The sequence below is a fragment of the Mesoplodon bidens genome, assembly GCF_964165515.1.
Source record: "Mesoplodon bidens genome assembly, chromosome: 4".
NCBI lineage: Eukaryota > Metazoa > Chordata > Mammalia > Artiodactyla > Ziphiidae > Mesoplodon > Mesoplodon bidens.
The window spans coordinates 12311517-12331651 of record NC_138160.1 but is presented as its reverse complement, the minus strand read 5'-3'; the positions used below and the strand labels follow the sequence as shown (position 1 = coordinate 12331651).

The window sequence follows — 20135 nt, the reverse complement described above, 5'->3', positions numbered from 1 at the left end:
ATGAAACTTGGCAACAGAAAGTTCTTTGTCTTTAACACCTTTCTTTTCTTCAACTCTCAAGTCTGCTCCATCACTAAGTCGTGTCAGTTTTGTCTCCTAAATATTGGTGGAATCTATCCGACTCTTTCCCTTTCACTGGCATCCTAGGGCAAGCTGTCATTGTAACTCACCTGGAAAACTCAAAGAGCTTTCTAGTGATCCTCCTCCTCTTTCACCTGTCTCTCATCCATCTCACGCTGCCGACAGAACCGTGAGAAAAACATAAACCCAGTCACGTTGCTTTCTGTTTAAAACCTTCCACTGCTCTTAGGAAAAAGCAGTCTCTAGCTTGGCCTTCAAGGCTGGGAAAAGCGGACCCCACCTACCTCCTCAGCCTCATCCGAGGTCACTTTTTCCTCCTGATCTGTTCTCCTTGATTCTTGAATATGGCCTTTTTCTTCCCATGCAGTGCCCTCCTCCTCCCATTCTCCCTGAGCCCTCCTCCCTCTGTCTGGATACTCCTGGCTCAGCTAAATGTCACTTCCTCAGGGAAAACTTCCCCTGTTCCCACCCCCTCCCAACACCCCCAAAGCCAGTTCCCCTGGTATATATTTCACAGCACTCTGTGCTTTTGCTTCCTGGGACTAACCACAGTTTGCAATTTAAGTACTTAGTTGTATGATTTCATTAATGCTTATCTGTCCTGCTAAATTAAAACTCCATGGGCTCAAGGACTACATATCTTTGTTCACAATTTCAGCAGCTACCAGTATTCAACACCTACAGTGTTCAGCCAATGGCTCAGACTGTCACAATTCATCATCCTTCAATAATATGGCCCTAACTTACTTGCAGTCTTCTCTGATCCAACACAAACCTTCTCTTGTTTTTTTTCAGATATACATCTTTTGTTTGATTTCTGAGCATCCTTTAATCATCTTTATTCTTTTTTTTTTTTGCGGTACGCGGGCCTCTCACTGTTGTGGCCTCTCCCGTTGCAGAGCACAGGCTCCGGACGCGCAGGCTCAGCAGCCATGGCTCATGGGCCCAGCCGCTCCGCAGCATGTGGGATCTTCCCGGACCGGGGCACGAACCCGTGTCCCCTGCATCGGCAGGCGGACTCTCAACCACTGCGTCACCAGGGAAGCCCAATCATCTTTATTCTTCCACACATAGTCCCCCTTATCAAGAATCTTCTCTCTCATCTTTGTTTACCTAAGTTCCAAAGCTTAATCAAGACCCATCAGATCCTTCACTCTTCCTTTGTTCACTTAGGAATATTTTTTCCCCTTTTCTTGAACCTCCTTTATCTTTATCACTTAAACTTTATATAATGCACCTAGGCATTTCAATCTTTCAAACCTTTTGATAACCAGTAAGCTTTTGTGACTATGCCTCCAATCTAGTCTAGTAAATATTTAGAGCCAGTATACTACATTAATATATAGTACTGTGATAGTCACAGTAGTGGATAAAATAATTATAAGACATGAGACATACCTCCTTTCTTTTTTCGTTTTTTTGCTGTATGTGGGCCTCTCACTGTTGTGGCCTCTTCCGTTGCAGAGCACAGGCTCCGGACGTGCAGGCTCAGCAGCCATGGCTCACGGGACCAGCCACTCCATGGCATGTGGGATCTTCCTGGACCGGGGCACAAACCCGTGTCCCCTGCATCGGCAGGCGGACTCTCAACCACTGTGCCACCAGGGAAGCCCCCTCCTTTCTTTTATAAATATAAAATTTTGTTGGGAAAACCAGCATCTACACTTAATACCAACCTGCCTTATGTTATTTTGAAAGAATACCATCTGTAGGTATTGGAAGTACTTCAATACATTTAGGGATTTAAGTGTTATATATTCTTTTTAGAAAATTAGCAGGAAGGTTTCTAGAAAAAACATTTAAATTGCTTTTATGATCCTGATTCTGAATTAAATTATTATCTCCAGTCACATTAATGAGAAAATATATCATTTTTAGCATATTTCATTTATCTTATAATAAATATTTTCTATAAAAGTATTAAATTATTGTGTATTTTTCTAATTTATTTATTCCTTAAGATATACTTTATTTTAATTTTTTTAAACCACTTTATTGAGGTATGGATGACATAAAAAGATCTGTGCATGTTTAATATATACAACTTGACAAGTTTGGACATAAGTATACACCTGTGAAACTATAACCTATGCCATAAACATATCCATTATCACCTCCAAAAGATTTCTCCTCAATTGAACGATGAAGATGATAATGATTGTTTTGTGATAAGAACACTTAACATAAGATATACCCTCTTAGCAAAATTTTTTGACTATACAATACAGTATGGGTAACTATAGGCATTATGGCATACAGAAGGTCTATAGGACCTATTCATATGTATAACTGAAACTTTGTATCTTTTGACTAATACCTCCCCATTTCCTCCTACTAGCCCTTGGCAACCACCAGTCTACTCTCTGCTTCTATGATTAGATTATTTTAGATTCCTCATGTGAGTGACATCATGTATTATTTGTTCTTTTTGTCTGGCTTATACCACTTAGCATAATGCCTTCCAGGTTCATCCATTTTTTTGCAAATGGCAGAATTTCCTTCTTCTTTTTAAGGCTGAATAATATTCCACTGTATGTAAATACTGCATTTTCTTTATCCATTCATCCATGGATGGACACTTGAGCTGTTTCCATGTCTTGTTTATTGTGAATAATGCTGCAGTGAACATGGGAGTGCAGATATCTCTTCAGGATCTTGATTTCAATTTCTTTGGATATATACCCAGAAGTGGGATTGCTGGATCATATGACAGTTCTATTTTTGACTTTTTGAGAAACCTCTTACTGTTTTTTATAGTGGCTGTACCAATTTACATCTCCACCAGTAGTGTACAAGGGTTCTCATTTCTCTACATCCTGGCCAACACTTGTTATCCTTTTTTTTTTCCTGATAATAGACATCCTAACAGGTATGAGGTGATATCTCATTGTGGTTTTGTTTTTTTTATTATTTTTATTTTTTATTGAAGTAGAGTTGATTTACAATGTTGTGCTGGTTTCAGGTGTACAACAAAGTGATTCAGTTATATATATATATATGTATATATTCTTTTTCAAATTCTTTTCCCATGTAGGTTATTACAAAATATTGGGTATAGTTCCCTGTGCCACATAGTAGGTCCTTGTTGTTTATCTATTTTTTATATAGCAGTGTGTATATGTTACTCCCAAATTCCTGATTTTTCCCTCCCCCCCACCTTTCCCCTTTGGTAACCATAAGTTTGTTTTCTATGTTTATGAGTCTGTTTCTGTTTTGTAAATAAGTTCATTTATATCATTTTTTTTAGATTCCACATATAAGTGATATATATTTGTCTTTCTCTGTCTGACTTACTTCACTTAGTATGATAATACCTAGGTCCATTCATGTTGCTGCAAATAACATTATTTCATTCTTTTTTATGGCTGAGTAGCATTCCATTGTATATATTACCACATCTTCTTTATCCATTCATCTGTCGATGGACATTTAGGTTGCTTTCATATCTTGGTTATTGTAAATATTGCTGCAGTGAACATTGAGGTGTATGTATCTTTTCAAATTATGGTTTTCTCTCGATATATGCCCAGGAGTGGGATTGCAGGATCATATGGTAGTGCTATTTTTAGTTTTTTAAGGAGCCACCATACTGTTCTCCATAGTGGCTGTACCAATTTATATTCCCACCAACAGTGTAAGAGGGTTTCCTTTTCTCCACACCCTCTCCAGCATTTATTATTTGTAGACTTTTTGATGATAGCTATTCTGACTGGTGTGAGGTGATACCTCATTGTAGTTTTGATTTGCATTTCTCTAATGATTAGTGATGTTGAGCATCTTTTCATACCTTTTGGTCAACTGTATATCTTCTTTGGAGAAATGTCTGTTTAGAACTTTTGCCCATTTTTCAATTGGGTTGTTTGGTTTTATGATGTTGAACTGTATGAGCTCTTTATTTTGGAGATTAATCCCTTGTTGGTTGCATCATTTGCAAATATTTTGTCCCATTCTGTAGGCTGTCTTTTCATTTTGTTTATGGTTTCCTTTGCTGTGCAATAGCTTTTAAGTTTAATTATTTCCCATTTTTTTTAGTTTATTTTTATTTCCATTACTCTAGGAGACAGATCCAAAAAGATATTGCTGTGATTTATGTCAAAGAGTATCCTCTGTACTATGTTTTCCTCTAGAAGTTTCTCATTGTGGTTTTGATTTGCATTTCCCTGATGATTAGTGATGTTGAACATCTTTTCATATACCTGTTGGTATTTATATATCTTCTTTGGAAAATATCTGTTTAGTTCCTTTGCTCATTTTAATCAGGTTACTTGTTTTTTGCTATTGAGTTGTAGGAGTCCCATATATATATATATATAAATATAAATAAATAAAAAATATAGAAATATATATAAAATATAGAAATATATATAAAATATAGAAATATATTAAAAAATATATTTAACCCTTTATTAGGTTTGCAAATATTGTCTCTCATTGCATAAGTTGCCTGTTCATTTACTGATTGTTCCCTTTGCTGTACATAAGCTTTTTAGTTTGTAATCCCACTCATCTATTTTTGCTTTTGTTGCCTGTACCTTAGGCGTCACATCCAAAATATCATTACCAAGACCAATGTTAAGAAGCTTTTCCTCTACATTTTCTTCTGAGACTTTTATGGTTCATGTCTTATGTTTAAGTGTTTAATCCATTTTGAGTGAGTTCATTTTTGTGTATGATGTAGGATAAGGGTCCAATTTCATTCTCTTGCATATGGATATCCAGTTTTCACCATTTACTGAAGAGGCTATCTTTTCACCATTGTGTATTCTTGACACCCTTGATGAACATCATATGACTGTACATGTGTGGGTTTATTTCTGGGCTTTCTATTCTGTTCCATTGGTCTACATGTCTGTGTTTATGCTAGTACCATGCTGTTTTAATTTTTGTAGGTTTGTTATATATTTTGAAATTAGGACGTGATTCTGATTTGTCCTTGCTCAAAATTGGGAGTCTTCTGTGGTTCCATATGAATTTTAGCATTTTTATTTTCTATTTCTATATAAAATGCCTTTGGAATTTTGATAAGGATTGTATTAAATCTGCAAATTACTTTGGGTAGTATAGACATTTTAACAATATTAATTCTTCCAACCTGTGAACATATGATGTCTTTCTATATATTTATATCTACTGTAATTTTTTTTTTTTTTTTTTTGCGGTACACGGGCCTCTCACTGTTGTGGCCTCTCCCGTTGCGGAGCACAGGCTCTGGACGTGCAGGCACAGCGGCCATGGCTCACGGGCCCAGCCGCTGCGTGGCATGTGGGATCTTCCCGGACCGGGACACAAACCCGTGTCCCCTGCATCGGCAGGTGGACTCCCAACCACTGCGCCACCAGGGAAGCCCTGTAATTTTTTAATTAGTGTTTTATAGTTTTCAGTACAAGTCTTTCACACCATTCGTTGAGTTTATGTCTAAATATTTTATTTTATTGTTTGATGCTCTTGTAAATGGTACTATTTTCTTAATTTTGCGTAGTTTATTCTTATTGTTTAGAGCATTTTTCTAATTTAAAGATACTCAGAAAAAGCCAAGTGTCCTCCTCTTTATCCCACACATACCATAAATACTAGATTTTGTAGTAATTATATTGCTTCTGAAAAAAAGTGAGATTTTTATATGTATGAATTTAAATGGATTGAATCTCTAGATGAAACATTTAAAGAAACATACGCTTTATTTTATTTCGTAAAATTCTTGTCCTTCCCACCATTTAGTAATCTATGTTTTGGCAAATCTTTGTTTTTATCTTTATATGGAGTTGTTTTGAATTGCTTCTAAGTATCTGTATTATCTTTATTCTGGTGATATTGTATTTCTTAATGAAACACTGTGATTCCAAAGTCACTACTAAATCAATTAAGTTCATTTAGATTTCTCCAAGGTAAAGATAATTAATAATGTTCTACTAGACTCTGTTTTAAATCAGCACATTATTATTAAAATAGGCCATCCTTATTTGTAACTAAAGTTTCAACAAAATCAATAGCATATATATGGCATATATTTCTTTTCAAAGAAGGCCGTTTTAGTTATGTAAGTAAAGTGGCCCTCTTTGAAAATTATTACTTGATTTATACTATACAAGATTTTGGCCTTAGGAGTTAGTCACCACTGCTTCTGCAACAGCTCACAACTAATGGTGTATCATAAAGAGAAATGAGGCAACTGCATACAATAACCACTCAGAAAGTAATACGAAGCACGTAGTTCCCACTGTTTCCCAGAAAAACTAGCATATTTTGTTTATGAAGCACATTAATCAGAAGATATATTTGACCTCCAGGCTTCATTGAAAAAAATGTTTGTTAACAGTCTAAAAACTCTATATAGTTTTGTTGTATTTGAATTTCTAAATCAAGGTGCTGTAGGCATTGGAATTCATCATCTTGGGCTTTAAATTCCAATTCTCCTACCTACAGGCAAACTTCTCTAAGCTTCATTTTCCTTGTCTATAAAATATACATAGTGATATCCATCAATTAAGGATATCCTAAGGATTAATTAATAAAGTTTTGTTATTTAGGATCTGCCAGGATTAGATATGCTTGCCTTCTGAATGTAGCAATTAAGAATCTGTTTGTCTGTAAGAGAAAACCAGAGCAGTAGTGGCATAAACAAGTAGGTATTTTTTGTTTGTTTGTTTTCCTGCTACCAAGAAAGCGCACAGATGTGCAGCCTAGAACAAAGACAGTGGGGACCTTACTCCTAGCTAGCTGTCATCCTTAGGGTGTGCCTCTTGTTCTTATAGGCACAAGAGGGCTGCTGCATCTCAAGGCTTTGTGTCTGTTGGTGTCTCATGAAGCTTTACCTTTTATGTCAGGACAGGATTCTTCCCCAGGGACTTTTGTCTGCATGTCTTTGGCCAGAACTGAGTCAATCCCAGCTACATGAGGGTTTGGAGAATCAAAGACTTTTAGTTGGGCAGATTGTTACTCTGAGCAAAATCAAGATTCTTTTAGTAACAAAGAGAGGGTATGGCTACTGGATAGGCAACTAATGTGCCCTTCTCACTTTATTACTTCAGCCCTTTTAATCCAAATGAAGTGGGAATTTGAGGGCACCAAAATTCAAGGACTGAGGCCACTGTACTCCCTTCTATCCCACACATCCATCACCTTATTCTACATCAAGTGAAGTGAACAAACAATACCAGGATATAATCTATACTGACCTCAGACATCAGCCTAAAGTTGGGCCCCAAAACTGGCATTGCTGCCTTGGTGATTGGATATTGAAGATGACTAAAGTGTTTTCCATGCCTTTTGTCTGAGTCTCAGCAGGCTTGGGTAACCCTAAGAGGAACTGATCCTTTATTTAACTTTTCCTGCATTAGAGATTGTGAGTATATGGAAAAGTATACTTAGAATCCATTCCATTTTTTTCTTTGACTTTTTGGAGACATTAAAAAGACAACTTGCTAAATAAAGAAAAAAGTCACCATTATTGATACTTTCTGTTCATGTAAGGATAAAAATCATTACATGGTAAATACAAGAAAGTTTTCAGAAAGTGGGGATGTCCCTGAGAATATCCCATAATGCCAGGTAAAGCACTTGGTATCATGCCTGGCACATAGTAAATATTGCTGCCATTGTGGTTAAAACCTACAAACAATTTGTCATAGGCAAGAATAGTTCATATGTTTCCAATAACCAGACTTAAACTTCCTAGAATTTAAATTGTTCTTTATAGTGGTTGCTTAACTCATATGAAAAAATGACTTCTGAGTGTCTTAATTCATTGCCTTTCATTATCTACAGTAAACTGTATTTTTAACCAAGCTGATAAATTTTCTCTATTATTTACATAGATGTAAATACTGCCCCACAATTACATCATTAAGAACTTTAATTACTAACAGTGAGAAGATACTATTTTTTAATTTCTCTGCTAGCTATCACCTGATAGATTTGTTCACTCCATTCCTTCTCTTTCCCTCCCTCCTTATTGGCCATATTTGTATTTGCAGCTCTTATGCACATTTTTCAATACTTTTAGCACTTTTAAAGGAAATCTGTAGGCCATTTTCTTCTAAGATGAATAAAGATGGTTGTGATAATTTTTAACTGTGTTATGTATAACCCTTGTAAATTCCTTGGGATGGAGACCAAGTTTCATAGTGGTGGGTGCTTAGCACACACTCTATGTATATGTGATGATGGATTAGCTCTGACTTTATGGGCTATTCTTATAATAAGAAATACTGTCGTAGAACTGGTCCCATGTTTGGCACTGTTGGGAAGATAAAGGTCTACAACAGAAGATTTTTACTCATACATTTTTAAAGGATACCATAAATTAGAATTGACTACAGATGGCCAGCTGCCACATTTAAGAATAAGATGGCCAAGGCATAAAAAAATTTAGTGATGAACATTCCACATGCCAAATGCAATCAGAGCCTGGGGGAATTAAGGTTATGGCAGGTTCTGAGTTTAAAAAAAAATAAATGGGGCTGTTAAATATGAATACCAGGTGGGCACTGGTTTCTGAGTTATTTGTACCACTTTTGTCCTTACGTAAACCATAAAACAGTCTGGCTGCTGACCAGAACCTGCAGCTGTGTAGAAGAGACTTCTCTGTACATGTACCAGAAAACAAAGAATTATGATAGGCTTAAAGTCTGTTATAGTTTTGTACATGAAAGGGAAAATAAAATTGTTGATGTCATAGGCCTGGGGCCAAAAATGCTGACATATATCTACCTAGCTGGGGCTATAAATATCCAGTTAACTTTTTTTTTTTTTTTACTTTTCGGTCACGCTGCATGGCACGTGGGATCTTAGTTCCCCGACCAGGGATCAAACCTGTGCCACCTGCATTGGAAGCGAAGAGTCTTAACCACTGGACAGCCAGGGAAGTCCCAACTTAAAAAAAAATTTTTTTAATTGCAGTATAGTTGATTTACAATGTTGTGTTAGTTTCTGCTGTACAGCAAAGTGAGTCAGTTATACATATACATATATCCACTTGCTTTTAGATTCTGTTCCCATATAGGTCATCACAGAGTATTGAATAGAGTTCTCTGCATTATTCAGTAGGTTCTTATTAATTATCTATTCTCTATATAGTAGTGTGTATATATCAATCCCAATCTCCCAATTTATTCCTTCTGCCTCTTTTCACCCCTGGTAACCATAAATTTGTTTTCTACATCTGTGACTCAAGCCCATTAACTTTTAAAATGGTAATTCTCTTTCATATTTCACATGCTGTTGTCTTTATTCTTTCTAGTGTCTGAACACTTCCTCTCTTCCTATGATATTGACTGCAGTTTGGAAACCAAGAAGGAAGTGGTCAAGTGCATGGGCTCCTTCCAGGATGGGGTAGCTGAGAAGTGTGTTGATTATTTCCAGAGATTCCGACGTTCTACCCATGTGACACCCAAATCATACCTCTCCTTTATTCAGGGCTATAAGTTCATATATGGAGAAAAGCATGTGGAAGTGCAAACTCTGGCCAAGAGGTAAGTGTGAGGATCAAATACAAAGTTTTTTTTTTTTTCTTTTGCGGTACGCGGGCCTTTCACTGTTGTGGCCTCTCCCATTGCGGAGCACAGGCTCCGGACGCGCAGGCTCAGCGGCCATGGCTCACAGGCCCAGCCGCTCCGCGGCAAGTGGGATCCTCCCAGACTGGGGCATGAACCCGTGTCCCCTGCATCGGCAGGCGGACTCTCAACCACTGCGCCACCAGGGAAGCCCCAAATACAAAGTTATTTTAAAGCAACAGCTTTTAACTAGGGGCAAATTTGCTCCTAGTGGACATTTTGCAATAACTGGAGACCTTTTTGTTTCTTACAACTAGGGTGGAGGGGTTGGAGAGGTGCTACTGGCATCAAAAGAGTTAGGGGTCAGGAATGCTGCTAAACATCCTAACAGTGCACAGGACAATCCTCCATTGCAAAGTGTTCTTCAGCCCCGAATACCACTAGTGCTGAGACTGAGAAGCCTTCCTCTCAAGTTTGTTCAAAGGATTATTCCCTGGTTGCTAGGGGCTTTATTCTTGCCCAGTAGGATTAAATGTTGCCAAGTTTTCATGTGGCCTCCCACTTTCTATATTGAATGACAATAATAGAAACTGTAGACCTGGAAGAAAGCTGAGAATACAGACCTCCCCTCCCTGCTCTACTCATCTCTTTCATCCTGCACATTCTGAGTGTCTGGGATAGAAAAGTCTGCTTGATGCTTATGTTCTCTGCATAGTAAACACCCTATTTACTGAAGTTTGTTCCCAATTTCCCTGCTCTGCCTTGCTCTTTTCTGCACACTTATATCTTCTGCCTGAATATAGCCAAGAATCAGCCAAGGTTGTTACATAAGGGACCTCTGGGTGGGTGGTTGGACTGAATGAGTCTGAGGCCTCCTATCTTTTTTCTTTTTTTTTTTTTTTTTTTTGCGGTACGCGGGCCTCTCACTGTTGAGGCCTCTCCCGTTGCGGAGCACAGGCTCCGGACGCGCAGGCTCAGCGGCCATGGCTCACGGGCCCAGCCGCTCCGCGGCATGTGGGATCTTCCTGGACCGGGTCACGAACCCGTGTCCCCTGCATCGGCAGGCGGACTCTCAACCACTGCGCCACCAGAGAAGCCCTGAGGCCTCCTATCTTTAAGATCACATTATTTCAGAGTCAAGCAGGCAGTCGGGCCCCTCACGAGGCTGTTCTGATGGCTTTAAATTTGTTTCTTTTCTTGATCCTAAATCTTTCTTCTTTTAACTTCATTGGTCTTGTTAGAAAAACAGAAGTTGTTTATTTTCCTTTCTCCATGATAAGACTTCAAGCATTTGAAGTCTACTGTCTTTGAGCTAAAGTTCATTAAGCATGTTTCCTGCATGAGACAGATTCTAGACACTGTCACTCCTCATATCATGCAGTGTTCTCAGCAGACTTACTCTTTTCACACATGGTCTATGAAGAACATACAAATGTCTTTAGTCTGGAGTCAAGCCTGGACATTTACTCTTTTTTTCAAGCCCTCTCGGGTTTGCTATTGTATATACATTATTCTTCAAATATGACCATTACTATATACATCAGTAGACCAGTGCTTAGAAAATGTGGCCAAGAACCACACATTTTACACTCCCCACTTGGATTTTTAATCTCAGAATGAATACTGGATTGGAAAAGCTGAAAGAAGCTTCGGAGTCTGTTGCAGCCCTGAACAAAGAATTGGAAGTGAAAGAAAAGGAGCTCCAAATGGCCAATGATAAAGCCGACACAGTGAGTAGACATTGACATGTGGACCCTATTCATTTTGAATTCCCAGCTCATAAATGTTAATGATGTATGCTCCTTCACTAAATTATAACCATGGAAGTACAAATTGTTTATTTCCATTAGAATACCATACTCTTAATTCTATGTACGAAGAATTGTGTAAGTGGACAAAATCAACAAATCAAGGCAAAAATGTGCATTTCCAGCTGGGTCTTTGGTGATTTTTGATGTACTTTTTTTGTTTTATATTAAATTAGGTCTTAAAAGAAGTGACAGTGAAAGCACAGGCTGCCGAAAATGTCAAAGTTGAGGTACAGAAAGTGAAGGACAAAGCCCAGGCCATTGTTGACAGCATCTCTAAAGATAAAGCCATTGCTGAGGAAAAACTGGAAGCAGCAAAGCCAGCGTTAGAAGAAGCAGAAGCAGCCTTGCAGGTATATCTTTGTAATATAACAGATGCCACCTTTTAGGGCCTTGGAGGAAGATTAAGGCAGAAAAGATGAATAACAACAAGGAAATGTTCTACCGCTTCAGGTGAGAGCTCTTTCTACTGGAATGATTTCAAGTAACATTTTCTGCTTGGAGATGTTATTTGATTTTTTTTAGATATTGCACATGGCACCTCACATCCCATCTTCCTCACTCATGAATGATGGGCAGTGTCATATAATGGTGATCTGGAGTCCTGGGTTCTCAGCTCAACTCTGTAACCAATAAGCTATGTGACATTGGGAAAGTCACATAAAATTTCTAAAATAACATTTTTTTTCACTCATTCATTGTGGACGTTGGAGTAGGTTGGTAAGATACAACATTCTCTGAGTGTGTGTATGAATTATCCAAATAAAGGACTACTGAGCTAACGTACCACATTAATGTCAGAGTTCCAACACAGTTACTCAGTGCGATTGTGTGGCAAGAACAGAAATGGTGAAATTAGGAAAGAGGTTGGGTTCAGAGAAAATATGTTGAGTTTAGTGAAATAGGCCACACCTTCAAGGGCTGGTCGAGTTTTGAAGACCCAATTTGAGACGTTTTGGACTCACGATTGCTTTTACTTTAGTCTTACTCAACTGCTGCCTTATGTTATTGATTGCTGGCTTAGAATGTGGCTGAAGAAAGGGAACACTGCTGATCTGTCCACTGCTAATTCAAGTTATATAACCTCATTTGAACATGCATCATTACTTGATAATGTAATTATTATTTTTCACCACCTTCTCAGCACATCACCTGAAACACTTCTAAGTGCTTTTGATCCAAGTTAAGTCCTTAAGCTTTCTGAGTCAATATACAACATACTGTATAAGATAATTTCTACTCTTTTGAGACAATGAAGATATTGTCTTCTTTTTCTATCTTTCCAATTTTCATGCTACTCTTTTATGTGATATATCTTTCCTTATTTTTTCTCCATCCCTCCTTGCACTGGCTAAACTGTCCTCCTTAATCCTTGAAGTCCTCCAGGGTTTTTAGTCTCTCAGATTGGTGGGTACCTCATCTCCCTCACCCCACTTTTAAAAAGCCAATTTATGAAGGTAAGGTTGATGTATAAAATGCTGTATGTATTTAATGCGTATAGCTCACTGAGTTTGGGATGAGTGTACACCTATGAAACCATCACCATCTTCAAGGCCATAGATATACCCATCAGTGCCCAAAGTTTCCTCCTGCTCCCTTTATTGTTATTACTATTTTTTTGTGATAAGAACACAGCTTAAGCTCTACCCCCTTAACAAATTTTAAGTATACAATAAAGTATTGGTAACTATGGGCATTATGCTGTGTAGTAGATCTCTAGAATTTATTTATCTCACATAACGAAAACTATGTACTCTTTAAAATTTTTTTAAACCTTTTTATTGGAGTATAATTGCTTTACACTGGTGTGTTAGATTCTGCTTTATAGCAAAGTGAATCAGTTATACATATACATATACCCCCATATCTCTTCCCTCTTGCGTCTCCCTCCCACCCTCCCTATCCCACCCCTCTAGGTGATCACAAAGCACTGAGCTGATCTCCCTGTGCTATGTGGCTGCTTCCCACTAGCTATCTATTTTACGTTTGGTAGTGTATACATGTCCATGCCACACTCTCACTTTGTCCCAGCGTTCCCTTACCCCTCCCTGTGTCCTGAAGTCCATTCTCTAGTATGTCTGTGTCTTTATTCCCATCTTGCCCCTAGGTTCTTCATGACCATTTTTTTTTCTTTTAGATTCCATATATATGTGTTAGCATACGGTATTTGTCTTTCTCTTTCTGACTTACTTCACTCTGTATGACAGACTCTAGGTCCATCCACCTCACTACAAATAACTCAATTTCATTTCTTTTTATGGCTGAGTAATAGTCCATTGTATATATGTGCCACATCTTCTTTATCCATTCATCTGTCGATGGACACTTAGGTTGCTTCCATGTCCTGGCTATTGTAAATAGTGCTGCAATGAACATTGTGGTCCATGACTCTTTTTGAATTATGGTTTGCTCAGGGTATATGCCCAGGAGTGGGATTGCTGGGTTGTATGGTAGAAAACCTTGTACTCTTTGACCATCACCTTCCCATTTGCTTCTTCCTCCAGTCCCTGGCAACCACCCTTCTACTGTCTGCTTCTATGAATCTGTTTTAGATTCCACATATAAATGAGATCATGCAGTATTTGTCTTTCTTTTTAGCTTATTTCACTTGGCATAATGTCCTCCAGATCCATCCATATTATTGCAAATGGCAGGATTTCCATTTTTTTAAAGGCTGAATAATATTCCATTGTATGTAAATACCACATTTTCTTTGTCCATTCTTCCGTCAATGGACATTTACATTGCTTCCATATCTTGGCCATTGTGAATAATACTGCAGTGAACATGGGGGTGCAGATATCTCTTTAAGATCCTGGACCTCATCCTCCCCCCGCCCCTTGTAAGGTACTCTGGCTTCACCGAGAGTCTCTGATCAACAGAGAGAAGACGATGATTGTGTACCTTCTAAACCTTTATTGAACTCATGATACCTTATAGCATCATAGGAACTGAGCATATGGTTATCTCAGTTCTTACATGTTTACATTTTCCCAAGATTTAAAAGCTTAGCATTTGTTTTGATATTATAAAATATTTTCCAGTATCCTTCTAATTTAGTACTCTCTACCACTAAAATATTCAACATAATCATCAATGCAGAAATGTGTGGGAACCAGGGGTAAGGTGAGGGGATATATAGGAGAGGTTTTCAATAATTTCCTTCATTGGTTCTGTCTCCATTTTATTGCCTCTTTATGACCTTTTGAAATCTTTAAGTCTGGTACTACTAATTTTTACTAAGAAAGTTCTGGGTACATCCAAACTCTCTTTTGACATCAGCCCACGTAAATCTACACAACAAATAAGGTAACAGCAAAAAATGTGTCTCATCCTATCTCAATGCTCATCTGACTTGACATAAATATATATAAATATGTATTTATATATAACAGCCATATTGCTTTGCTTGCAGGAAAAAACAGGAATCTCATACTTAGCTGAAATAGGTTGCACTTCAGATATACTCCTCTCCTGGACTCTTTTTACCTGGGTACCTAACATAATTGAGCCCAATTCTGTTTGAAAATTCCCCCTTTTAAAGCTAAAGTGAAAATAAACAAATAGGACCTAATCAAACTTATAAGGTTTTGCACAGCAACGGAAACCATAAACAAAACAAAAAGACAACCTACAGACTGGGAAAAAATGTTTGCGAATGATGAGACCGACAAGGGCTTAAGTTCCAAAATATACAAATGGCTCATATAGCTCAATATCAGAAAAACAAACAACCCAATCAAAAAATGGGCAGAAGATCTAAATAGACATTATTCCAAAGAAGACATACAGATGGCCAACAGGCACATGCAAAGATGCTCAACACCACTAATTATTAGAGAAATGCAAATCAAAAGTACAATGAGGTACCACCTCACAGGGGTTGGAATGGCCAACATCAAAAAGTCTACAAATAATAAATGCTGGAGAGGGTGTGGAGTAAAGGGAACCCTCCTACATTTTTGGCAGGATTGTAAATTGGTGAAGCCACTACGGAGAACAGTATGGAGGTTCTTTAAAAAACTAAAAAATAGAACTACCATATGATCCAGCAATCCTGCTTCTGGGCATATATCCAGAGAAAACTATAATTTGAAAAGATACATGCACCCCAATTTTCACTGAAGCACTATTTACAATAGCCAAGACATGGAAGCAACCTAAATGTCCATCCACAGAGGAATGGATAAAGAAGATGTGGTATATACATACAATGGCATACTACTCAGCCATAAAAAAGAATGAAATAATGCCATTTGCAGCAACGTGGACGGACCTAGAGATTATTATACTAAGTGAAGTAAGTCAGACAGAGAAAGACAAATACCGTATGATATCACTTATATGTGGAATCTAAAATATGGCACAAATGAAATTTATCTATGAAACAGAAACAGACTCACAGACACAGAGAACAGACTTGTGGCTGCCAAGGGGGAGGTGGGGAAGGGTTCGATTCAGAGTTTGGGGTTAGCAGATGCAAACTATTACATATATATGTATAACTGAATCACTGTGCTGTACACCTGAAACTAACACAGCATCGTAAATCAACTATACTTCAATAAAGTAAATTTTAAAACAAACAAACAAATAAAAAGCTAAAGTGAAATAAGCATGCCCAGCTCTTTTATATCCACTTTAATTTGATCTTTCTTTCTCTGTTGGCAGGTATTATATTTCTCTCCTTTCTTTTATATAGCCAAGCATCTCAAATTAAGGTCTATCTGCAATTTCCAGTTCTTTACCACAAATTCCCCTTCACTTCCAGCTGTCTAGAATTCACAAATGCTAGTGTGTTGAAACAAACCTTTTCAAAGTAGATAGTTCCATTCCTAGTGACCAAGTTCAGTGGTTTTCTTCTTTTTTGTCCCAATTCTCAGAGAAAAGATCATTAGCTTTGATGTGAAGGGGGTAGCGTACCTTTCCTTGACAGGAGGGATGCCAATACAAATCGGATGGAAGGTTTTTCAAGACCTAGAAGGAATGAATGTACACTGTGTCCTAGAAATAGGACAGTGTCATATGCTTATCTTTAATATTTTTCCAGTGTTTATTCCATAAAGAGTTTTATAGAACAGTTATCGACTACAACAAGTCTAGGTGACTATTAAGTAATTTTCTGTATAAGGATCTCTGTACTAGAAATGGAACAGAACTTTTCTAAGAGCTTAGTGAAATTCCTATTGCTCAAGTTCCATCATTTAAAGGTTAGTTTCCAGCTAAGAAACCCCTAAATTATTCAATCTGGCAGCCCTGAGGCTACAACTAGTGTCAGTCCCCGGTGACAAGTCTTAAGAGAGAGAGGCAGATTCTTGACCTACATAACTAATGAGTAAAAAAAAGCACTGCAAATTCTGGAGTTTTCCTGGTTTAGAATCCCTGGAATCTACTTAAGTGCTGACGATTCTTTTCCTTTCAGATAACAGTTTTTTTCTGAGGCTAAGTTGTCATTACAGTTTTAGAGAAGTCACAGCTCCTTATCAGCTGGCAAACACGTCTCTCACTATATCTCCTTTGGCTGTCACTTTGAATTGTAAAAATGTGAACTTTGGGGGATGTGTGGTTTTTCTTGGGGATTAAATCTGCATCTAGCTCCCATGACTGCATCAAACTTAAAAATGCTTGCTTTCCTCTGTTGAAGTAATAGCCTTTAGAGAGTAAAGGTTTGTTTTCACGTTTCTTGTCTGAGATTGGGTGATGACCTCCTTTCCTCCCCAGACCATCAAGCCTTCTGACATTGCTACTGTCCGCACGCTGGGCCGACCCCCTCATCTCATCATGAGGATCATGGATTGCGTGCTGCTGCTGTTTCAGAGGAAAGTCAATGCAGTGAAAATTGACCTGGGAAAAGGCTGTACAATTCCTTCCTGGCAGGAATCTTTAAAACTGATGACTGCAGGAAACTTTTTACAGAATTTACAGGTTGGTGGTTCAATAATGATGGGCTAGGAGGGGACTCAGACTTCATTAGAGTATCTGGGTCCTTTAATAGAAGACGTTTCTGAAGAGAATCTACTCTGTGGACATATTTTTAACTTACTAATTTTTTTCATCTTTATTGGGGTATAATTGATAAATAACACTTTCATATAATTAAGGTGTATGACTTGATGTTTCGATATATGTTAATACATTGTGAAATGATTTCAGCAAAATCCATCCACTAAATCCAATAAACAGCCAATTAAATATCCATCACCTCACATAATTACCATTTTTTCCTTTTTTTTTTCCATTTTTTTTGTGGTGAGAGCATTTAAGATCTACCCTCCTAGCAAATTTCAAGTAAACGATACAGTACTGTTAACGATATTCACATTGCTGTACATTAGGTCCCCAGGACCTTCTCATCTTCCATAAATGACCCTTGACCCTTGACCAACATCTTTCCCTTTCTTCCTCCCCCCAGCTCCTGGCTACCACCATTGTACTCTCTGCTTCTATGAGTTGGACTATTATAAGTGACACCATGAAGGCTTTGTCTCCCTCTGGCTTATAGCACTTGGCATAATGGTCCATCCATGTTGTCACACATGGCAGAATTTCCTTCTGTTTTAAGCCTGACTAATATTCTACATACATATTTTCAACTTATATTTACATATTTTTTCGGAGTAGAATTTCTCTTTCAAATATAAGACATTGTAAGTATTAGAGCTTTTCCTGGCAGATTTTAGGCATATTAAAACATCATCAGCAACATATTTCAGTAAAAGTTAAAAAAATCATTTTAAGGAACTCAAACATATGTGCATATATTATTTGCATATGAATACATATATTTTTATTTCACAAGTCTCAATTGTAATTTTTTGAGTGTTAATTTGTATCTTTTAAATTTTATTATGAGGTAACATTTACATATGATAAAATGCACAAATTTAAACTGTATATTGTAAATCAGCTACTCTCCAATATAAAATAAAAATTTAATTAAAAAAGGGTATAGCTTAATGAATATTTACATATGTCTATACCTATTAATGAACACTGAAATCAAGGTATGTATTTCCAGACCCCAGCAATCTCTTTTGTGTCCCAACACAGTCAGTTATCTCCCCTAAGATAAACATTATTCTGACCTTTATCCCGATAATTAGTTTCACCTGTTTTGAAATTTACGAATATGAAATCATATCATATGAACTCTTTTGTTTTGACCTCTTTCGTTCAACACTTCTGTGAGATTCTTTCTTATTGTTGCACAGGACAGTATTTCATTCTTTTTTCATTGCTACACAGCTTTCCAGTAGATGAATATGCAATAGTGTGTGACAAATGTTTAACAACTGGTTCTCTGGTGAGAAAAAAGAAAAAGCTCTGATTTGTAGTGTTTGCCAATTTTCATAGTGTAAGTATCCCCACAATGGCTGATTTCAAGCTGCCAAAATAATGTTGCTGAATGTAGAGTTGGGAAGAGGTACATGGTAGCATGCTGTGATAAGGTAGTCCCACTGGGTAGATACAATAAATGTAAATGACCTCAAAAATGTAGATAGTAAAATGTAGCAAAATAATTAGAAGGTGATGACTTTTGACTATACATTATTTTTGTTCAAAATTTAATTGTAAGTTTTTATAATTTAATTTTAAATAATTGGCTGTATTTAACAAGTCTGTAAAATTTCTGAAAATTTAGTAATTGTTTCTCATAAGTTTATATCTACCAACTACCAACACCAGCGTGAAATGCTGTAATGTGCTTTAATTTGTTTGTCCTTGTATTGTTGATGGATTTTTGAGACGTTACTAGTTTTGGGCTATTATAAATAAAGCTACTATGAATACTGGTCATTTAGTGGGCATGTTTTCATTCCTATTGGCTCTATAGAATTCCACTCAGGAGTGGAATTTCTGGGTCTTAGGTTATACATTTAATCAGCCTTAGTAGATAGTGCCAAAGAGTTTTCAAAAATTGTTGTATCAGTTTACATACCCGCAAGCAGTGTATAAGTTGCTCCATGTCTTAACCATTTTCTACTTTTAGCTATTCTGATGGGTTTGTTGTGTTGTCTTATTATTGTGGGTTAGTTTGCATTTCTCTGATGACAAATGATGCTGAAAATCTTTTCATCAGTTTATGAGCCCCTTGGGAACTCTTTGGTTAAGTGCCTGTACATTTAGATGTACAGATCTCCTGTACATTTAAATTTTTTATTATTTTGTAGAATTTATATATAAAATATGGGTAATTTGTCATTTATATGTTTGCAAATATCTTCTCCCACTTTCTGCCTTAGTTGTTCATTCCATTAATGGTGTTTTTTGATAAGGAGATATTCTTAAGTTTAGTATAGTCCATTTTATCAATATTTCCCTTACAGTGCTTTCTGTGTTCTCTTTAGGAAATCTTTGCCCATCTCTAAGGCAGCATAAATGCGTCTGTGTTTTCTTCTGGCAGTTATATTGTTTTATCTTTAATATTTAGATCTTGAGACAACTAACTGGGAATACCCATCCCCCATCCATAACCCAAGCAGTAACTTCAGCACCGTCTTTCATTCAGTTTTTAATTTATCACTGCCCAAGTGGCTGCTATGGCCAGAGCATCTTGTGAGGCGCCTTACAGCAGCTATAACACCAAGTAGCTTCTGAAACCAGTGGGCCATACAGACTCGTTTCAGATAATTAAAATATAAGCCTCTGTGATGTAAGGGCCACCATGAAGGAATAATATGCTATTTGAATGGATAGGAGGTAGTCATCAATCAGACTGTGAGTGTGTGGTCCTTGGGTTGGGGGGAGCTTAAAA

The 20135-nt window shown here is 37.3% G+C and overlaps 1 protein-coding gene across 1 annotated transcript in view; it reads left to right on the top strand.

Annotated features, from left to right (window-relative positions):
- Positions 1–20135, top strand: part of DNAH5 (dynein axonemal heavy chain 5) — a 284476-nt gene that overhangs the window by 207890 nt on the left and 56451 nt on the right. The window contains exons 56-59 of the mRNA XM_081232392.1: positions 9320–9551; positions 11188–11302; positions 11557–11733; positions 17102–17305. Of these exons, the coding sequence (XP_081088518.1) occupies positions 9320–9551; positions 11188–11302; positions 11557–11733; positions 17102–17305 (728 nt within the window). The remainder of the gene's footprint in view (positions 1–9319; positions 9552–11187; positions 11303–11556; positions 11734–17101; positions 17306–20135) is intronic.